At 47.6% G+C, this 23,145-nt stretch overlaps 2 protein-coding genes across 2 annotated transcripts in view; one reads left to right on the top strand and one right to left on the bottom strand.

The window, feature by feature from the left end:
• The window catches only part of LOC308610777 (uncharacterized protein), an 80,502-nt gene that overhangs the window by 11,275 nt on the left and 46,082 nt on the right, over positions 1–23,145 (bottom strand). The window lies entirely within an intron of this gene.
• LOC308610767 (NUT family member 2G-like) lies at positions 5,874–11,576 on the top strand (the record flags this gene model as incomplete). Its single annotated transcript, XM_081259780.1, has 6 exons — positions 5,874–6,529; positions 7,488–7,616; positions 8,657–8,789; positions 9,306–9,575; positions 9,970–10,086; positions 10,607–11,576. 6 exons carry the CDS (start codon positions 5,874–5,876, stop codon positions 11,396–11,398), a joined length of 2,097 nt encoding a protein of 698 aa, XP_081115906.1. The 3' UTR covers positions 11,399–11,576.

Here is a 23,145-nt window from a genome sequence, read left to right as displayed (position 1 = left end):
ATACTCCTAACAACTCCATACCTTATGAACAAACTCTGATAATGCATGCACCTGATGATGGACACGCACACGGATTAGAATACACAAGTAAGATACATGGAAATATCTCCAGCAAACCATTTATGAAACAACTTCCATATATCAAATTATCCCTAGCTATCAGGAGCCAGCTCACACATATGCAAGTACTAACAAATACCCGTATCACATATTTCTAATACATACAAATGCAATTGTCCATCTTCCCTGTAGAAACATAGAACCCCACCTCTCTATCAGATACACATATACTCACTTCCCAAAATACATAAGCCTAAGAGGCTCCTACTGAAAATTACAAATGCACAGCCTCAGCAAATATTCCTCCAAGTGGCCATGCCCCTTGAATACACACACAAACTCATTTAACACACAACTCTCCACAAGTCCCAAATAGAACCACGATTACCCAGTACACTACAAATAGACAATAATGTCACCCTATACGCCCTTTGTTCCAAATACACATACAGTACCACACTACTGGCGTATACATAACCCCATATTCCCAACCTCTCACACAGAATGAACTCTGCCATCTTGCAGAATACAGGATCATACAAACACAACATACCTACACATTCAACATCCACCAGCCCCATAAAATAGTCACAGACTTGCCCTCTACACATCCAAATATACATACACAGCTCCTGAAAATGCACACCCACAAACACCCCATAACCATACAACATGCCCTGAATACACAAATGATCAGCCTACATTCCCCAAATATACAAAATTAACAGACTGGACACCCAAAGTAATATACACCACTACTTTTCCTGACATGGCCCTTACGCATATGCAGATAATCCTTCCAAATCCACCATTACACACACACAAATCCCCAAATTCAGGGGTGAAAAAAACACATGTAAACATATTCCCCAAACACCAAATTACAAACACCTAACCACCAACTCCTTGAGTATGCCTGCGTCACATCTCAACACCCTCCAAATACAACGCTCACTCTTACACACTCTCACAAAAACACAGGCATGACCTCCCTTCAAACACAAATATCCACGGACAAAACCAACCCACACATTTGACTACCTATCAGATTCCCACCAACCAATTAAGTATGTACAGACCCCATCTATGCTTGCAAATCAATCATGATTTGACACCAGACTACAAATACATGTTTATTACCACATTCAGCAAAGTTGCTCGCATCACCGACAAAAGAATGCAGTTTGAACCTAAGCGTTGACTGATGTTTTTATGATAAGAAGGAAGACACTAGTGAAACGATGAGTGTGTTCCTTCCATCTTCACTCATTTTCCAATCACCTGAGCTACACCTTCGGAACCAGATGAGGGTTTTCAACTCGCAAGAACTTCCCTCTAGCTTTTGTACTCTTCACAACGTGCAGACTAGAACGGCACCTGTTTAATAGCTCGCACACACTATTTAGCCCCCACTGTAGGCCCCGCAATCACTGAACCCTTCATGCAGCCGGCTCCCCAGTGGTGCCGATAATCCTGGGGTAAACATCTCAAGGGAATCGAGCTCTATGGGGGCGTGAATCCACATTGTGGGGAGTCTCCTTACATGGACAAGGGCACAAATAACCCACAGGGTGAACAACAGTGCAGAGCGGTGACACCTGAGGGGTGAAAAGTCCCCGTACCCCTTACCTCAGGATTCCTAGAATTGACTCTACAGGCCGCCATGACAGGCCCCTCCCCCGCCGGACAGCCATTGGGGCCCCACCCTCCGCGCTCCCGCATGCGCTCCTGTCTTCCGGAGCAAACTGCCCCAGCAGACGCCGGGAGCTGTTGGAGGACGGCGGTCCGCCGTGCCCGAGAGACCCGCCCCAGTGGGCGTGCACAGGCGTGCGCGGGCGTGCAGGCGCGGGGTGCGCGGGCCTAGGAGGTCTCTGCAGGAGAGGACAGAAATGGAGGGTCGGGCAAGCTGCGGAACTTCTCTGGCGACGCTCCTCGCTGGGAACCTTCGTGACGGTCTCTTCTTAAAACCAGCTCTTGGGAAATGTGCACTCGTGAGTTTTATATTGCACTCGTGAAACCCATGCACTTAGCTACAAAGAGTTCTGGAGAGCTCCGCTGTAAGCACAGTAGCCTCAAATTGGGGCAAGTACTTTCATGCCCTTTGGACTGCCGTTCCTTGGTTCTTGTTAATGCCTTTCAAAAAACAGTAGGTCCTTTTTCCTAGCACACCTGAAGTTTCCGTTAAAGAACAATGCTAGCAAAGAATTTCAGACCTGGGAAACACTCTTAAGATACTGTCTCCTGACTCCGTTCCTAGAGTTTTTCCAACGCATTTACTCTACTAGAATATTTTTTCTCCGTGTTCACAGGTGTTTCCTTTGTACGGTTTTGGGGTTTTTTTAAAAATAATTTTGAGAAAGAGTTGACAATCTGGGCCAATTTCAACAGGTAGTATGGGAACAATTTTATTTTCCCTCCCTCCTTTTTTATAATATCTTGCAGAATTTCAGTTGACAATAAAACAACAACAACAAAAATAGTAGCGGGATCAACTTACTGACCTGACTTTGTAATACTTCCCAAAGAAACTTCAATCATCAGATCCGCTTTCTGGTCAAATGCAAGATTAGAGCATTTCTCACTCAACAGGATGCCTCTGAAGACCCCTCACATGTAACAGCACTAAGCGCCTCCAAGTGCAGACTTGAAAACTCCACAAGACACAAACATGGTATCTCTTCGTTTCTTTAATGTTTCGTGATTGAGTGGAAGATGAACTGTCTTCTGAGGCTTGTGATGCATGTCCAGAGATGTTTTTTCTCAGTAGTCAATGCCCGCCCCCACCTTCTGTGCAGGAATAGTCAGAGATCATGATCCAAAGGACTTTTAGATACTCCCTTCTGTGACTGGTCTTCCCAAGTTACATTTGGGCTAATTTGATTATCTCTGTCTGTGGGGTGTAGGATTTTGAAGTATTACAAAAGTGATTGCAGTATTGGGACTGGCTAATTTTTGCACAGTGCAATTTTTGTATCAGTGGCCTTGAGAAGAGTCCTTCAAATACTGTATCAGAATTATGAGTGAGAATCTTGTAAATAATTGGTTGAATGACTGAACAAAGGGAGGAAGCAACAAGGAAGCCTGCCTTTCTCGAGTGCCTGGGTACAATATTTTGCCTCACCATTCCTCTAGTATGAAGTTATTGGTTGCAAATCATACAAGTTTTCCTTCATTATAAAAGCTCCAGGGCTTCCCTGGTGGCGCAGTGGTTGAGAGTCCGCCTGCCGATGCAGGGGACACGGGTTCGTGCCCCGGTCTGGGAAGATCCCCCATGCCGCGGAGCAGCTGGGACCGTGAGCCATGGCCGCTGAGCCTGCGCGCCCGGAGCCTGTGCTCCGCAACGGGAGAGGCCACAACAGTGAGAGGCCCGCGTACCGCAAAAAAAAAACAAAAACAAAAACAAAACACCTAGGTTGATGGATAAAGACGTGAAAGGAAGGGACTGTCATGCTCAACCTCGGTGCCGTGAATCAAAACAACAGTTTATAAACTGCCTAAAGAGGCACACGCCAATTGTGTTGCCACTGTGGGAGGTGGAAGGAACTTCCGGTTCTTGCCTACCTGCCAGAGCCCTCGTGGAATGTCCCCCCAGCGCACGCCACCCCGACCCACGTGCCCTCTGCCCCTCCCCCACCGCAGAACGGTTCAGCCCGCATTTTCCTGTTTACTTTCAAACGTGTCCCTCGTTGACTTGGATCCCGAGCGTTTGCTGAAGCAGGTCGCTCTCTGGCTCCTGGTCTTGACTTTTCTCATTGAGGCTACCAGGCAGCAGTAGTCCGTGCCCAAGCCTGCAGGATGGCTTCAATAGGAGGTAAGCCTATAGGCTGGGGGTGTGTTCTCAGAGACCCTGCCATCCTCACATCCTTCAGGTTCACACGTTACACTTAACTGTGGGCACATAGTTGGACTGAAGTAGAGGGAGAAGAGAGCACTGGACGCACAAGGACATTTCACCTGGGGAGACTGGGGAGCCTGAAGAAACCTGAGACTGCCCTGGGGAGGAGGGGTCGTTGGAGGTGGATCCAGAGGAATTGCCCTGGCTATGGAGAAAGGATGGCAGCAGACAGTCTGATTCTTTCTAGAAGGGAGACAAGCCACTTTGAAACGTGTGTGTAAGGATGTGTGTGATGTCCTGGTGGTGACACAGGGAGGGTCATGAGGAAAGCCTAGAGCTGTATTGTGTTCCTCAGGCACCTGAAGCTTGCCTCACCATATCTTTCAAAGGGGTTTGAACAGGAGCATACTGTATCTCAGGGGGCCGTGGGGAGAGATGGTCTTGGTGAGAAAACTATTCAATGGGGCTGTGTGTGGCCACACCTGCAGTGAAGTGTCCTCTCCGAGAGCTAGGCAGGGGGTTACTCTAACTGCCGCAGCCCACACCTCGTCCACTCCTCCCAGCCCAGAGCTCACTTGTCAGTTCAGGTAACTGTTGCCTTGGATTCAACAGGGGATGGGCAACCATTACGAGTAACTTCAGCCAAGAGAGGGCTCAGGTTCCTGAGTTGCTCTGAATTGTTCTTCCTTTTGTGGAATGGCAGTACTTCAGACCTACTTCATCTTGTCCAGTATCTCATGGTGGACCCTCAGGCTGCCTTGAGAGGAAGAGTTTGTTCCTATTTCAGGTCACTCCTTCATGGACAGGGAACAGAGGTGGAGTGGGGTTGTTTCGGGTGGAATGTCTATGAAGCCTGCTTCCTCTTTTAAAGGGGGAAGGAGTGTAGCCCAGGATCAGGAAGATGATCTTCTGTGTTACTATTAAACGTCCTATGACATCTGTTCTGGTGAGTTAGGTGCACCGTGGTGTGTACCTTGTTCTCCTGAACAGGGATGTGTTTCAGACAACTTGATCGCCATGGCATCTGGCTTATGCCTGCATCTCAGATTGTCTCTCCGTTATTGGGAGCTGGAAGGGGAAGGACCACAGGCAGTCTATACTCCCACGACCAATGTAACATGACAATTCCCTGGCCCTTGTTTAATCCTCTGCAGCCATCACTGGCTGTGAAATGACAGAATCTAAGGGACACGCGCCTACTTCTCAGACCACCCCAAGCCCCTAGGAACAGAACTCCTGACTGATGACAGTGACTCTGGGCACTGGGGAAGGGGTGGCAGGACCTGGCCCATGTTACGTATCTGCTGTGGGTTGTTCGGAGATGCAGGTGCTTTCTGGGCCAGTGTCATGGGTTTGTATCAGGATTCCATTAGAGATATTTTCCAGCATTTTGTTTTGTTTTGTGAGGCTAGGAAAGAAAGAGGGGATTTATACTGAGCATCAGGAAAAGGAGGACTGAGGAGGAGGTGGGGCCCTAATATTTTACACAGTGCCTGTCCACAAAGGGCCTTTGGGGGCCTAGAACTTACCTTGCAGAAGGCCCCACCTGCTAGTACGCCGGCTGAGGGGCATTTCTCACAGAGCAGATGTCCACACAGCTCCAGGTCTTGGGAGACAGCCTGTGAGGCTTAGGTGCCAGGGTGTGCCTTAGGGAGGCTCTCCAAGTGAGTGCTTGCTGAGGCAATTTCTTCTCGGCAGGCAGGGGTCAGGGAGCTTGGTGGATGGGCGTGGGGTCACCAGTGGAATAATTCTCAACTGGAGGTCAGGGCATGAAAATCACTTGAAGACATTTGCACGCTGCAGTTTCCCTTGTCCAAGAGTCTCTCATCTGTGGAGATTTACACTCTGATGCCGCAGAAAGCCTCAGTCCCACTTGCCCATTCTCCTCCTCCATTCACTCCTTTCCTTTGCCTCAACAGCATCTGCAGTGCTGGGAACGGATGTCACCATGAACCCCGGTGCCTCCTTGTCTACTTTCATGGCAGTGTCCTTTCCTCCACCCATTCCTGGCGCCCAGCACTGGCCACCCTGGGAGCAGCACCTGCCACCTCTCATCACCCCCGCACTCCCTCCTGGCAGCAGCCTGCGGCTGCCAGCTTTCCCCAGGATGCCTTTGGTGGCTAATGGTGGCTGTGGCCCCAGTGCCCCTGGGGCTTGCAACTTCACTGTACAAGTCAGGTCACAAGGGAGGCCAGTGCAGGCCCCCCAGACTCAGACCTTTATCGTTCCTCAGGGCCCCCTCAACTGGAGCGCTCCAGGGGCCCTCAGCGGGAGTGCTGCATGTCCTGCACCCATATTCTTAGCAACCCCTGCGATGGAGACCATTGTGACTGCTCCAGCTGTTGGAGTTACTCAGGCTGGCAAGGGAAGCTGGACCCCAGGCTTTCCTCCTCAAGCTCCACCACCAGCTGCCCAGATGGCCCCTAACATTCGCCCAGTGAACTCTGGGCCATGGCCACATGGCACTTCCAGGGAGGGCAGCCTGGACACCAACCAGCCCTATGCCTCGCAGGAGGACTGCTCTAACCACCAGAGCGTGTACAGTAACTTCCGACGGTGGCAGCGCCTCAAGCCACTGGCCCGGAGACACCTTCCCCAGAGTCCTGATGCAGAAGCTCTTTCCTGCTTTCTCATGTGAGTGAACGCTCAGGGGGTCATGAGCTTATCGGAGCTCTTAGATAAAGAGGAACTGGGGATGGACTCGCAGGTTAGGTTTCTAGGGATACTGGAAGCAAGGTGTGAAGGCGATGTCCACGCCACGAAAAGGCACACTGTCGGTCATACGGGCGAGCCTGCTAGTCCATGACATCATGACTGAAATGTGCCTTATCTCAACTGACCCCACCCCCCTGTGAGTCTAGCCAGCTTGCTCTTCCATGATTCTCCTGGTAATATGGCCTGAAGACTTGCAGTCAGAGAGGGTCGTGGTGTAAGTTGAGGAGCCAAGGAGTGGATGCCACACTCTCCTGTGCTGACGTCTCCTTTCATACAGCACTTGAGTGTACGTGGCCGGGGGAGGTCGCTTCGGAGAAGGGGGAGGAGCGCGGGGCCCAGGAGAGCGCTTCATGCACGCCTCGACTTTGTTGATGTGGAGAATTCCACTAGGAACAGGGTGATGGTAGAGCTCTCCTAAGGGCATGGGCTCTCTCCCACTAGAGTTGTGAGCCTGGCAGGCATTTCCATCCTAAACCTGCGGTCCCTCGTAAAAAGGGACAATCACACTTCACCTTCAGAGGACCATGCAGAAGACTCCTTGGGCTAATCTATGAAGTGTGAGCAGATTGCCTGGCACATGCCACGCCTCATTGATGATGGTGATTTTTATTATGAAAAGGCAGCCTTGAAGAGGAAAAGAGCTCCTCAAGGCACAGTGTCCCAGCTCTAGCCTGGGAGTGGATGGTCATCCTCGAGTGAGTGTGAGGCGGTGACAGCCGTAGCCGGGAAGCCTTGTCTCTGCTCTCCCAGACACCTGCCTCTCACTCTCCTGTTGCTCAGTCATGCTGTGTTGAGTGATGTGTGGTCCACATTGGTGGGTGAGGTCAGGCAGGTGGGGGCTGGGCTGGGCACAGAGACTGACCCCGAGTGCTTACAGCCCAGCGCTTCGATCCCTGGCCCGCCTGAAGCCCACCATGACACTGGAAGAGGGACTGTGCAGGGCCGTGCAGGAATGGCAGCACATTAGCAACTCTGACCGTATGATCTACTACGAGATGGCGCAAAAGTGAGTCAGCGTCCTGGGCCCAGGGGCTGCGTGGAGGGTGAGGCGAGTGGGTGAGGGCAGGGTCTGGCCGTGGGGGTGCTCATCAGAGAGGACAAAGGAGAAGGGCTGTCGCTCGGAACGGGGGGCCCGCAGCCCAGAGGCCCTACAGTCCTCCAGAAACCCCTCCCTCACCTTGAGAGTTTGGGTCTTCTGTCCTTCCTCCACCACGAGCTCTGCCCTCCACTGAGTTTGACCTACCCTTGCCCTCACATGAAGGTCTCAGGACGGGGCAGGGTGAAGCTGTGAGTCCAGTAGGGGTCCAACTCCGGCCATATGGGCTGGGCTGGGGAAAGAGCTCCACCCGCCAGCCTGCTGCTTCCTTAGTGGTGGCTGGCTGGCGGCCACTGACATAGATTTGGGACCCCCTCTCCTCACGAAAAGTGGCCTGAGTGGGTACCCTGACATCCCTCAAGAGGCTGGGGAAGCCAGCTGTCATCAGCCCAAGGGTCTCTGGCCCTTCCAGTGTTTGCTCCACGGTAATCCCCTCGGTTTAAGAAACAAAACCAAACAAACAAGCACCTCTCAGAGGAAAGGAAGGCCTGTCCTCTAAGCTCAGCATCCACATCGTCCAGCCTCTCCTGAGCCCTGTCTCCAGGTCTACGTTCCAGAACTCTCAGTCCCAACCCAGGGTCCTGGATTTGGGCAAGGACCCCTGTGGGGAACACATGCCTGTTCCAGCCTCTGGCTGTCAGCCCTTCATGTGGCTCTGGATGGGGGGCATGGGGAGGGTGCCCCCTGGGTCAGCCACGTGTCCCGTTGACCTGGTTCAATGCAGCGACCTGGCTCTATGCTGTTGAATGCTCTCCAGTGCTGGTGAGGCAGGAAGGGTCCCATATCTTGTATCAGTTCCAGGAGCAGCTCTCTGCTGTGGACAGCACCTCACAGGGCCTTGACAGCCCCAAGGCACATCCTCTCCCAATCCCTCATTCTTGGCTGCCTTTGTTGGGCTCCAGAACCCAGGCCATTTTCTCAGGATGGCCTGTGCCTCCGTCACACCCCAGATTCATGCAATTTGAGGCAGAGGAGGAGATGCAGATCCAGCAGTTGCGGTGGATGCAGTGCGCGCAGGGCCTGCCTCCTCCAGCCCCACCGAAGCTGGATCCTCGGGGGCCCCCAGCCCCGAAAGTGGGCCTTCAGCCAGCCAGCCAGGTTCCCACTGGAGTTGAACGCACAGGTAACAGGGGCCCAGGGTTGGCCACTCTTCCCATGTGGATCATTTTCCTTCAAGACAGGGGCATTGGTCTTTCAAGCAAAACAGCCACCGAGGCGGGGGGGTGGGGGGTGGGGTCTCAGATGCCCTTTGTTACTACGGGGTACTGACTTGGTCAATCTTGTAACTTCTCTCACGCCTCCCTGTCAAAGGACTGCACACAAAGTCTGCCTAAGAAGTGGGCTTGATGGGGACACCCCTGGAAAATTGGAGGTTCCCCACTTCCTTATATGTGACTCTCTTAGATGCCCCCTTACCTCCCCCCTCCAACTGTGCATGAAGCTCCAGGTGGTCCTGACCCCCCCACACCCACATCAATGTCCCCCAACAGTGCCCTCACCAGCGTGCGCTCGGTGGTCAGGAGGTGGACCGGGAGCCCCTCACCTTCCTTCCCTTCCTCCTGCTCTGCCGCAGCCTGTGCTCCCAGGATGTCCGGCCCCAGGGCCCAGCCCTCCCGCCCGAAGCCACACGGGTCCCAGCGACCCCCGGAGCCCAAGGCACCCGAGGACATTCCACCTGAGGCTGTGAGGGAGTATATGGACATCATGGAGGCGCTGGTGGGGCCCGTCCACTCAGCCACAGGCGACTCAGATGCAGAATGGGGAGAGGACGGAAATGAGCTGCAGCAGGAAGAGGACGGCACCTACTCGGACCCGGATCTCTTAAGCTATATCGACAAGCTGTGTTCCCAGGAGGACTTTGTCACCAAAGTAGGCTAGGCCTGGAGACTGGGGTCTGCAAGATGCCAGGGCATGGAACTCTCAGCACCCAAGATCTGGGTTCTGCTCAGGCCGTTGGGACTTAAGCTCAGCTCCTTGTTCCTGAGCCTGGTGTTAGGGGAGGTTTACGCAGATGTTTGTGTGTACATGTTTGTGTCTATCTGTGTGTATGCCTTTGTGTCTGTGTCTGTGCCTCTGTATATGTGCTCTTTTGTGTGTGACTGTGTATGTGCATGTTTGCGTGTGTGTGTGTGTGCGCGCTGACCATCCCCGCCTTGTGGAGGAGAGTGGGGTGGGTCTCTGCTTTTCACTTTCCCTCCTGGCCTTCTTGTCTCACAGGCCACTCCTGGCCGAGGATGCTCACAGCCTCTTCTTTCTGTTCTAGGTGGAGGCAGTCATTCACCCTGGATTCCTGGCAGATTTGCTTTCCCCAGACCCACAGCTGGATCTCTTGGCCCTAGAGAAGGAGCTGGAGCAGGAGGAAGGGCTCACCCCCGAAGAAGTGAGACAGGGGAGGGAGAGGGACACTCAGGGAGCCAGGGGACCCCACGGGAGGGGGACCCCAGGTGATCCAGGGGACAGGGGAATCCAGATGACCCAGGGGAGCCAGAGGAGGGAGGGATCCCCGGTAGAACAGGGGACACAAGGGACACTCAGGAAGACCAGGGCACAGAGGGACCCCAGTGAACAGGGGAGAGGTAGGGCCCCAGAACAGGAGGGCCACATAGCGCTGTCCATCCCTCCCCTGCCTGGGACACCTGGCATGGGGAAGGGCCCGTTCTGGGGTGGGTGCAGTGCAGGGTGAAAGGAAGGAGAGGATGGGGAGCCGGGAGGGGAGAAAAGGTCACAAAGCTCGGAATCAGTTGCAGGAGGATGGCAGGACTGCCACAGTGTCTGTATTTGGATTCGAGTCCTGGGGTCGCCCGTCCCCTCCTCCCCCACAGGGCCATTGTCCCACTGCCCAGTGCTCCTCCTCTCACACGTGTGTGTGGAGCCGTCACTGTCCTCCTCCCTCCTACCAGCTGGTGCAGAAACGACTCCTGGCCTTGAAAGAGGACGACGGTGTGCGGGCAGCCCCGAGTCACAGTGCACCCGGAATGGCCTCAAGTCCTTCTGAGTCCGACGCCGGCCAAGGTGCCCAGAGGCACGACCAAGACCCCCATCTAGGGGTCAGTGATGAAGCCTGCCCACCAGAGATTGATTCTCAGGCTCTTCATAGGCTCATCCAAACAGACACTGCCCTGTGCAGGCCCAAAGTCTTTGTTCCCTCTGGAGGACATCAGGAGTTCTCTATATTCCGGCCCGTACGGCTCTCCCCTCCCCAGGGTCAAAGGCGCACTGGCCCTCTACTGAGATCCAGGGATGCGTCTGTTCTCAGAAAGGCCTCTCCTCTTCGGGAGGCCCGAGTGCCCAGGGACGGGTCCAGTGAGAACGAGGAGGTGCTCCAAAGCGTCTTCATCGTAGACTCTCAGCATATACTGGTGCCTTTCGGGATGTCCCTCAGTCCTGCACATGTCTCAGCCCTGGCTTCCTCTGGAGGTTGGGGGGCCCAGAGTGCTCCCCAGTCCCCCTCCTCTCAGAGAAGAGGCCTCAGCCCAGCTCCACCAGCCGCTCCCAAGTCGAGGAAGCGGGCTCTGTGTGGACGCCCAGCCGCTGCTGAGAAGCTGCCCATCCCCGGGGCTGGCCTCGGCGTCTCTGGGAGGCCAGCCTTGGCTCTGGGGCTGGCTCGCCCCTCACAGCTGAGAAAGAGAAAGCGTGACCCGTTTGACACAAAGAAGCGTGGGAAGAGGAGGAAGAAGCACTGCAGCCAGTAGGGAACAGCTGGGCCGGCCCTCCAGGGCGAGGCCCCAGGGCAGCCCCCTGGGGAGCCTAGGGGCTCCTCCTCCTCCCAGTGCTGATCCTGGATGATGTGGGGGGAAGGGAGGGGGGCAGGACCACCAGGGTGGGGAGGGGGAGCAGGATTGTGGGGGGTTAGGGAGGTGGGGGAGGTGGGTGTGGGAGGAGGACCTTTGGAGTGATGTATGTAAATTGTGAACAAAGATCGTTTTCGTGGGAAATGCTCTCAGGCCACTGTCACCTTGTTGGTGTTGAGCTGCTCCACAGAGAGCGATCCTGAGAGGAAGGAAGGATGAGGGAGGTCACAGGAGCTCTGGGTCTACAGGTGGCCACACCTTTCCTCCACATAGACAAGGACTCCTCAGGCTGCCCCTGGGAACGCACAGCTCTCACTTTCCCCAGGGACCCCCTCATCAGCCCCTTCTCTAACGCCTGCTTGGCTAGGGCCCTTCTGGGGCATCTGTACCGTCTTCTGCATCCCTGAACCTTCTGGGGAGGCAGAGCTGCTCTTGTGCCTTTCAGCCCTCTGGACACTCACCAGTTTCTAGGATGGAGCCTGGAGACAGCCCTTGTCATTATGGAGCTTCTCTCTGCTTTCCTCATGTGGCCAGACGACGGCGCTGGGATGACCCTCCGCTCATCCAGGGTTTCCTGTGTGGGTGGCCTGACCAGAGACGAAAAGTCTTGGCCATGGGGACGGGACTGTCTGCCTCATCATAGCGGGAGCATCCTCTAGTTCCACTGGGATTATTGCAATGTGGAGAGTGGTGGAGGCAGCTACGTCTTCATCCCAATGAGGATGCAACAAGGGGAATGGGTGTGGGGAGATTCATGGGGCACCCGTTAAAGGTGTGTATAAGGGAAAGGACAGTCGGGCCCCTTTGTGGAACTTGTGGGATTTCTGTGCAGCAGCATCTCGTTCAACTGAGGGAGGAGGACCCACGTGGCTGTGGCCGTGGGGACTGGCGTCCGGGGCCTCCGGGTCTGCAAAGACACCCCAGAGCTACTGTCCCTTCCCTTTGCACCCATGGCTGGACATGTGTGTGTACTGGTATCAACACTGGTTTGTATCCCCATAGGAAACAGGTCCTCCTAACAAACTATGACCACGTTTCACAAGAACAGCTTGCTCACAGGGGCGGCAGTGGGTGGGAGAGGTGTCTGTGGCCCCAGATCTGAGTGGGAGCTGGGATCCATGCTGAGGAGTGTGGAGGCCTCAGTCACCGTCCTGTGGGTGTCGGCAGAGGCTTCGAATCATCAGAGCAGGGGAACTGACCCCCTCATTAGAGTGAGATGAGCAAACAATGAGGGGCAGGGGGTAGACCCCCGCTGTCTCCCAGAAGTGCCTCCCCTCCCAGTCCGCTTAGCCTCTGTCACAGCCTGTGCTGGCCCACCTCTGAAGCCCCTTCCTCCTAAAGCACTGAGATGCTCTGATCTTTTATGGACCTGCCCTGGGCCTCACCCCCCCTTCCCTGCTGGCCAAAGGCTCTTCTCCTGCTTCTGACTTCTGATTCCTTCCCCAGGACCCAGGCAGGTGTTAGGACAACAGAGATTCCCTGAACATGACCCCTACACCACCAGCATGCAAAACTGGGGCCGCAGGCTTCCACAGGTGGCATGACTCTCTGCTGGACCCTGCAAAGAGCTTGGAGAAGAAAGGGGCTCATGTCTCTCCACCTCCACAGAATCTGTAGGTCAGCCTCACAGGTCCCCCTCTGTCCAGGTGGGCAGCACATATGTGCTCCCAGCCCTCCTTGACCCTTTGTGAAAGAAAGTTTTTGCAGCTTAGTAGTCTGATATTAGGCAAGGTGTCTCAGGGCTTGTTCCTTTTGAAGCCCTACAGGAGAATCTGTTTCCTCTCCCTTTCTGTCTTCTAGAGGCTGCCTGCATTCCTTGGAATTAGTCCCTTCTTCCATCTTCAAAGTGCATCACTTTAATCTCTGCTTCCCTCATCACATGGTCTCTCCAACTCTGACTCTTCCTGTGTCCCTCCTACACAGCTCTTTGTGTTTATATATAGCCCACCCAGAAAATTTAGGATAATCTCTTCATCTCAAGATTTTTTACTTAGTCACAGCTGCAAAGTCCATTTTTCCATACAAGGTAACGTGCACATATTGTCATAGGAGGGGTTAAACACGGACGTTTTGGGGGAACCACAATTTACCCTACTAGAAGGAATCCACAAGAATACCTACCATCAGCATCCACGTGAATAACAGACTATGACCAAGTGGAGTTTATTCCAGGGACGCAAGCCTTGTTCAATGGTAACCACTCACCAGTGTAATCTACCAGATTGAGTCTAAAGAGGAAACACGTGCTGTTACACCAGTTAACACAGAACAGGCACTGAACGAGAGTCAACGCCCCTTCATATTAAAAGTGCTCAGGAAACTAGGAATAGAAGGTCACTACCTCAACCGAATAAAGAACCTCCACAGAAAACCTACTTCTAACATCACATGAAATGGTGAAAGAATGAATGCTTTTCCCTGAGTTCAAAACAAGGTTAGAAGGTCCACTCTTATCTTAGTTTTCAACTTAGTACTTTAGATTCTAGTTAGTGTAGTACAGCAAGAAAAGGAAAAAAGAGGCATACATATTAGAAAAGAAGAAATATAACTGTCATTCTTTACAGATGACATAATTGTCTACATAGAAAATTCCAAGGAAGGTATAAGTAGACTCATAATAAATTATAATAGCTTGCTTTAGCAGGATCTCAGAATATAAAATCAATACATACACATTAATACACAACATTGATCAGATTTCCATATACTAGTAACAAACTGAACGACTGAAAACCAAAATTTAAAACATATTAAATAGGTTCCAGTTCAAGATGGCAACATAGGAAGATCCTGAACCCACCTCCTCCCACAAACACACCAAATCTACAGCTACATATGGAAAAATTTCCTCTGAAGAAAACTAAAAGATGGTGGAGCAACCCCTTCACATCAGGAAAACCAGAGGGAAACCACATCAAAACAGGTAGGAAAGGCTGAGACACAATTTTGCCATAAACCCCATCCTTGGTGTGGAGACACACAATTAGGAAGGAACTCAAAACCTGGAGCTTCTTCCTGAGAGGTGAAGGGTATGGACCCCACATTGGGCACTCCAAATTTTAAGGCTGGCACCTGAGAGATAGACCCTCAAAACATCTGACTTTGAAGACCAACAAGCCACATTCCATGAGACCCACAGGGCTGTGGTGAACTCAGGAACAGCTCTTAAAGGGCCTGTGCACAGACTCACCTGTCCCAGGGCCAAGTGTAGAAGCAGCCCTTTGAAAAGCACTCTGACTTTTTGGGAAAGAGACTCACTTCCCAATTTTAAAGCATTAATCTGAGGAACAGGGGCCTGCTGGAATACTCCCCAGGGACAGAGGCTGGCGGGTGCCATCTTCCTGCTCTCTCTTTGCCTTGATAAAACTGAAAGGTGCCATCCTTTTTCCCCTTTTTCCTTTCCTGCAGGTGACACCTTTGTGCTCCAGCCAGCTGGCTCCTTCTTCCCTGCTCTTCCTCTGTCTTGCTATATATATATATATTTTTTTTTTCTTCTTTTCTTTTTTTCTTTTCCCTCTTTCCCTTTATTCAAATGGTGTCATCTTTGCACTCTTCCCACCGCCTCACTCAGCCAGTAAGCATCATCTTCACACTTTCCTTCTGATGTGCTCCAGAGAGCCAGAATCTCCAAGACAGGAGATCCCATTTTTGTGGCCTCCACTCAGGGGATGCTCCTTGATCACCTGGCTCTGGAGGCCAGGAGGGATTTCTTTTCTGGGTCCCATGGGACTGTAACAATTGGAGAGACAGTTCTTGGCAGGATACCACCCCCAGGATGTACCACTACACATCAGACTGTGACACAGCCCCAGCCTTTACATGAAAAAGGCCTATTTGCTAGTAGGGACAAGACTTAAGAGCAGGCTTCAGGTTCAGCACACATCTAGAGGCTACGGATGTGCTCTCAGGGAAGGTAGGCTGGGGGTGCCATCTCTCCACCCTCACTCTGCCTTACTACAGTCCACTGGTATCTCCCAGAATGGAGCTTGTACACTTATCTGAAGCACTGTTTTCTTGTGACTGCTCCCCAGGGAACACCTTCAGATTGCTTGCTTCTGGGGCGCAGCAGGGCTTCCACTTGCAATCTCACAAGACTAAGTACATTTGCATTCTTTAAAAGCTGTTACCAAGTTTTCTGGCTTCCTATCAACCTGAATCTCGGTGCTGCCTGAGATCCTCCACTTTGGGTTGCTCATTTGTCTTGGCACACCCTCAACCGCTGGGATGGTGTGCCAGGTCTATTAAAAATAAACTGCTTAGACAATCACAAAGGTTTGAGAGGCAACCAAGAGTAGACAGGGTTAAATGACAAGGTTCATCTGTCACACAGCTCTTCAAGACTGGGAGATGTGGCTATTTCACTTAATGCATAGAAACCAACACAGAGAGTCAAGCAAAATGAAGAAAGGGAGGACTATACTCCAAAAAAAGAACAAAATAAAACCTCAGGAAAAAATCTTAATGAAATGAACATAAGTAATTTACTTGATAAAGAGTTCAAAGTTATGGTCATAAAAATGCTCACTGAACTCAGAAGGAAAATGGATGAAAACAGTGAGAACTTCAACGAAGAAATAGAAGATATAAGAAAGTTCCAAATAGAAGTCACGGAACTGGAGAATGCAATAACTGAACTTAGAAATACAGTAGATGAAGCACAAGAAAGAATAGGTGAACTCAAAGACAGGTCAGAGGAACTCATCCAATCAGAGAATAAGGAAGAAAAAAGAATGAAAATAATGAATATAGCTTAAGGGATTTATGGCACATCAAATGGAATAAAATTCACCTTATAGGAACTCCAGAAGGAGAAGAGAAAAGGGGGCAGAAAACATTTGTAGAAATAATATCTGAAAACTTTTCCTAACCTGGGGAAAGAAACAGACATCCAGATACAGGAAGCCCAGAGAGCTCCAAAGCAGATCAACTTAAAGAGATCCATACCAAGAAATATTAAAATTAAAATGTCAACGTTAAAGATAACAAGGGAATCTTAAAATCACCAAGAGAAATACAACTTGTTATATAACTTGTTATATACAACTTGTTATACAACTTGTTATATAACATCAACCTAAAAAGCTTCTACACAGAAAAATAAACAATCAACAAAATGAAAGGGCAAGCTACAGAATGGGAGAAAATATTTGCAAATCATGTACGTGATAAGGTGTTAATATCCAAAATATATAAGGAACTCATACAATGGCTATATCTATATATCTACATATAGATATATAGATATAGATAGATATAGATTTTCAAACAATTCAATTAAAACTTGGGCAGAAGAACTGAATAAAAAATTTTCCAATGAAGACATCCAGATCACCAACAGGTTCATGAAAAGATGCTCTACATCACTAATCACCAGGGAAATGCAAATCAAAACTACAACGAGATATCACCTCAAAGAGACTAAGAGGTAACAAATGTTGACAAGGATGCAGAAAAGGAAACCCTTGTGCACTGTTGGTGGGAATGTAAATTGGTACAGCCGCTATGGTAAACAATATGGAGTCTCCTCAAAAAATTAAAAAGAAAACTACCATACATTAGCAATCCTGCTTTGGGTATATATATATCCAAAGAAAATGAAATCACTATTTCAAAGAGATATCTGCACTCGCACGTTCATTGCAGCATTATTCACAATTGCCGAGAGATGCAAACAACCAAAGTGTCCATACATGGATAAATGGATATAGAAGATGTGGTATGTACATAGATGGAATATTATTCAGCCATGAAAAAGAAGAAAATCCTGCCACTTGCAACAACATTTATGGATCCTTGGGGCATTATGATGAGTGAAATAAGTCAGAGAGAGAAAAATAAATACTGTATGATATAACTAAATTGTAGACTCTAAAACAGCCAAACCCAGAGAAACAGACAATAGAATGGTTGTTGCTAGGGGTTGGGGTTGGGGGAAATGGGGAGATGTTGACCAAAGGGTAAAATATCCAGTTAGCACATGAATTTCTGGGAATCTAATCTACAGCATGGTGATTGCAGTTAACAGAACTGTATTATATACTTGAAAGTTGCTAAGAGAGATCTTAAATGTTCTCACCAAAAAAAATGGTATTTATGCGAGGTAACGGAGGTGTGTTAACTAGCTCCACTGTGGTAATCATTTCACAACATGTAACATACCAACAGGTTGTACACCTTAAACTTACACAATGCTATATGTCAATTACATCTCAATAAAGTTAGAAAAAATACAGAAAACAGACTGTTGCATAACATTCAAGCAAAAATACTAGTTTGGGACTGCTTTTTCTTGAATTTAGTCATTGTTCCTTCCTGAATCTGTTTTGTATCACATGATAGCAGACTCATACAGGCAGCTTACTTCTGATCAGGCGCAGCCAAAAAGAAGCAACTGATGGTATATGGAAGTTTAGGGATAAGCTATGAGATTTCTCCCTTTCTTCCTCTACTTTGTGAAGATTCTCCAGCAGCAACTGTGTAACTTCCACGGCTCCAACTCCAATGAGACAGAACTGGTATGGTCTGACATTGATGATCATTTAACCTGGCCCTGGACGCCTTTACAACCCTCTCCTTAACTTTGCCTTTCCAGCATAGGGGTACAAGTAAATTCCTATTCCTACTAATCACTCCATTATCTAGGTGGCCCTTCTTTACTTCTCAGAAGTTTCATCACTGGTGTTCTTAATACCCTGTATTAAATTTATTTGCAAAGACTTGAAACAATTTCTATTTTATTTGTTATGGGCAAATACAGTCTAATAAAATTTCCAAATATTAAAAAAATTAGAAGACACATGAAATCTCAAAATGGGGAAATGTTAGCCACGTTTAGGAAGAAAATGTACTAATATTATTGGAGGAGAGAATTCAGGAATTGGAAGATAACACTAATGAGTTTGGAAGGTATAAGACTGTGGAGAAGTTTGAATGGTGGGCTTCATGCCACAGGAAATAGGGAGTGATTCAAAGTTCTATAAAGATTGTGCTCACTTCAGCAGCACATATACAAAGTTTTATAAGATTAATCTGAAAGTGGTAGGCAGTTTGGAGTATGTGATGGAGTGATGTCAAAGAAAAATTGCACCAGATGGTTAAACAGGCAAGGAGTACTTTACTCAAGATGATTCTGTAATAGGGGAGAGAGACTGAACTCCGTTCTGCTGAAACAAAAGGCATGGAAGTTTTTAGATGTCAGGATGAGCTGTAGGAAAAATAGTAGAGGATGCTGGGGAAGAGGTTGGTCAATATAATTAGACCATCTCTGTTTGCTTTGGCTCTTATCAAAGTTAGGCTCCTATACTCCCCACAGAGACTGGGAACTAGGGGCAATACCTTTCTTGAAGGTTATATTTCAAAGAGCTGACTCCCAGGTCCTTGAGAAAGACATTTCTGGGTTGGAAAATTATCAAGTGACTAGGAGAAAATTTACATCTCAAAGGGGCAGGGAAAGAATTTATAATTTCAAGCTTCTTAAAGTAAATGTTTTCAGAAAAGGGAGGTTAGGGGCCTATGGTAAAGAAAAATCCTGTCTGAAGTTTAGCCAAACTGAGGGACACATTAAGGCCATCTTGATCAGTAGTTAAAATTAGCATTACCTTCAGGAAGGTTATTTTATAAAGAAAAGCAATGCTTTAGGAACTTTCTCAGAAGAATCAAAAGTAACTGTCTGCTAGTTAGATACAGGTCAGGAATAATGAGAAAGGGCAGTTACAAAGTAAACTCAACTAATGTTCTCTGTGTTGTAGCTTTAATAAAGATGAAATAAGTAGAAAAAAAATAATCCATTGGTACACGGTGAGAGCCAATTGGATGGACTGCCCAATTAGAAATACTTCTTTATTTTCTAGTCATTATCAGTCAAGGATTAACAAACCTACTTTTATTAGATATACTTCTGTCTAGGGATTGAGAAATATCAATTATTTAAACTTAATCACTACTTTATTTCTGTGAGATTTTTAAAAATATACTTTGGGGAAAAGTAATGGAAGAGTGATATAGCACTAAAACATTGAAGTGAATGACATAATAAGATCCTATCTTTCTCAATTTAAGGAGAAAAAAAGGGAGGGCAAAAGAAATGGGCAGAAAGTAAGTTTACCAACCAGTCATTGTGTCAAGTGTTTTCATATATTTATCTAATTTAATACTCACAAAACAATGAGACATAAGGAAGATATTTATCCCATTCCATAGATGAAACTCTGTTTACAAAGTAATATATCAACCATTTGTAGAGCTGACCCTTGAATTTAAGGCCTTACGTCTGTGGAAATGCAAGAGCCAAACCCTGCTAATACAAGGTGCTTAGAAGAGGTAGACTTCAGTGAGCAGGAAAATCAGAGCATGCGTGAACTGATGACAAGTTTTGCTGATCTAGTAGCTTTGTGAGATTTGTCTAGATTCAAAGGCCCTTGCTCTACTAAACCATCAAATTAGAGGTGGTCTCCTTCTGAAACAACCAATATTTGCAGAGCTATTCAGACTTTGCGTCATGGTATTTTTTCAAGGATTAACTATTATCACTGGCTTTTCAAATTTTAACTTTAGAAAGTCCTTGCTTTTGTTGGAAGCAATGTTACATTTTGATGCAGTTGTTTGCAGGGATGAAACTTGCGGTCGCCCTCTGGAGGCTATTCTCAGGTCCGACTAGCATACCTTAATTTTGAGAAAGAAGTCAGGTCTTAACAATTTAACAAGTCATTTTAAATGTGTGGAAATTATGTATATACATTATACTTTTTTAGAAGTTACAAAACATTGAGTTCAAAATGCTCAAAATATTTTAAAATGCTGAATTAAACGATTTATGGCATAGCATGTTTTGAATTCCTGTTCTCCCTTTGGAAATGGAGATGGTCATCATTCTCCTTTTATCATGCAATATCTATACTGGGACTAAAACCGTTATTTTTTCCTCCCCTATTATAGGAACACATGGGCAATTAGTTCTATAAAATGAATAATAAAACATATGACACAATACTATACACTCAATTACTACCAAGATCTTCCATTTTAAGTTTTAAAAAAAAATCTCTAAATTTCCAATTAAAAAACTTTTTTTTCTTTCTCTCAGAGACAAAACATCAGAGCTTACAAGAACCCTTAAAAACAGAATGGCTCAAAGGATAAAAATGTTTTGCTCCCTAGTTCATTCTTGTTCAGTTTTCTTGTAGAAGGTGTATTATACCAGTTAGTGTAAATTATACAAGCAAAGTTCTTGCCATATATTGGTGGCAGCTTTTCTACATAAAGTAAGCAGTTAAGGGGCTTCCCTGGTGGCGCAGTGGTTAAGAATCCACCTGCCAATGCAGGGGACACGGGTTCCAGCCCTGGTTCCCGAAGATCCCACATGCCGCGGAGCAACTAAGCCCATGTGCTGCAACTACTGAGCCTGCGCTCTAGAGTCCGTGTGCCACAACTATTGAGCCTGCGCTCCAGAGCCCATGCGCCACCACTACTGAAGCCCGCACACCTAGAGCCCATGCTCCGCAACGAGAAGCCACCGTGATGAGAAGCCCGCACACTGCAACAAAGAGTAGCCCCCACTCTCCGCAACTAGAGAAAGCTCGCGTGCAGCAACGAAGACCCAACACAGAGCCAAAAATAATAAATAAATAAATTTTTTTAAAAAAAGTAAGCAGTTATGAGCTGCTATAAACCTACTGTTTCTTTACTTGATTTAAATGAATTTAATTCTTTAAATAACTGAGCAAGTAGAGAATTTAGACTCAGCCATTATTAGAGGTACCTTATACAACCAAAGTGGTATAAAAACCCTGTAACATGAAAGTGTTGTGGAGGTCCTTCTGGTCTTCTGAGACCGGGACACCTGTACCTTTATGTCCCATTTATAAATGCTCCTCTATAATGTTTGGGATGCTGAAATATTTGATGAGATAGATACCTCATGCCTATTACATGCCTTCCCTATATCTCTCTCAACTACATCCCTCTAATGAGTTGGTGCAGCTCCAAGGCTCTATCCAGTAACAAGGTAGTGTCAGGCAGTGCTTGTTGTACTCACTGGCTTTTAATCCTCCAACTGCCTTGTAATCTCCTCCTTCACACCTTGAGGCTTAGAAATGGCATATTTCCTGAGGAAGAGGTTTCTAGGGAGTCCTGTATACTTGCTTGAAATGGGGACAGAAGGATGGAGGAACAGAAGGGAAGATATACGGAAGATGAACGGATTTTTCTTAATATAAATTTTTCTGCCATAAAAACTATAGGTACCAAGCAAAGCAATCAGGGAAATATATATTCATGCATTAATTTACCACTTACAACGATGAGTAGATAGAGGACATTAGATAGATTAAGGAAGTATCTAGGAGGTAAAATGGATAAGATTGATAATGGATAGGATATAGTGGCTGATGCGAGAGGTTGAACTCAAGGATTATTGTTAGGTGCCTGGTTTATACAACTGGGTGAATGGTGTCACTACACACTAAGACAAATGAAAATGAAGGAGGAGAGATTCGGCAGTTTAGGGAGACCATGAGTATTTAGCTTTATGTATATTTTAAATGAACAGATTTAGATGTTAATTAGGCAACTGGATTTACAGAATTCAGATTAGAGGTCTCAGGTACACAAATGTCCAAACTTGATGGAGTTGGTAACTGAAGCTGTGTGTTTCTGTGAAATCATATTATGAGTTCCAGAGTGAGAGGACATAATGGCCTAAAACTGAATTTTGAAGAATTTCAACATTTAATGTCTGAGGAGAAGGATACGTACCTGCAAAGAAGATAGAGAATGAACTGCCACAGAGATGAGAAGAAAACCAGAGGAGTTTTTGGGTCAAGGAAAATCAAGTCTCAAAGACAGAAGCAAATCCTACTTACAGGTCAAGTAACTAGGAGATAAAATTTTCACATCGCATCCATGGATTTGGAAATAGTTTATGAAGTACCTTTTTATTGGAGTAATAAAAGATGGATTCTATTGGGAGTGGGTTGAAGCATGAGAAGGAAGGCATAAAGTGAAGATATCAAATATAGATAAACATTTTTAAACAGCTTTATGGAGGTATAACTGATGCACAAAAAATGGCACATGCTTAATGTATACTATTTGATGAGTTTGGACATATGCATAAACCCATGAGACAATTAACACAATCAAGGTAATAGACATATCTGTCCCCTCCAAAAGCTTCCTTGTGTCCCATTTTTTCTGTGTGTGGTAAGAACACTTAACATGAAATTGACCCTCTTAATTAATTTTAAGTGCTTAACACTATTGTTAACTATAGACACTATTTGTACAGCAGATTTCTCAAATTTATTCATCTTGTATAACTGAAAATTCATACCTGTTGAACAACAGCTCCCCATTTCTCCCTTTCCCCAGCCCCTGGCAACCAACATTCTATTCTCTGCTTCCATGAGTCTGATTATTTTAGATACCTCATATAAATGGAATTATGCAGTATTTGTCCTTCTGTGACTGGCTTATTTACTTAGCGTATTGTCCTCCAGGTTCATCCCTGTTGCCACAATGGTAGAACCCCCTTCTTCTTTTAAAGTTGAAAATATTCCATTGTAAATATATACTACATGCTTTGAACCATTCATCTGTTGATGAACATTTTGGGAAAAGCTTCTTGACACTGATCTTGGCAATGATTTATT

The sequence above is a fragment of the Mesoplodon bidens genome (genome assembly GCF_964165515.1).
Source record: "Mesoplodon bidens genome assembly, contig: HAP1_SCAFFOLD_178, whole genome shotgun sequence".
In the NCBI taxonomy this organism is placed as follows: domain Eukaryota; kingdom Metazoa; phylum Chordata; class Mammalia; order Artiodactyla; family Ziphiidae; genus Mesoplodon; species Mesoplodon bidens.
This window is presented reverse-complemented; position numbering and strand designations above follow the sequence as displayed.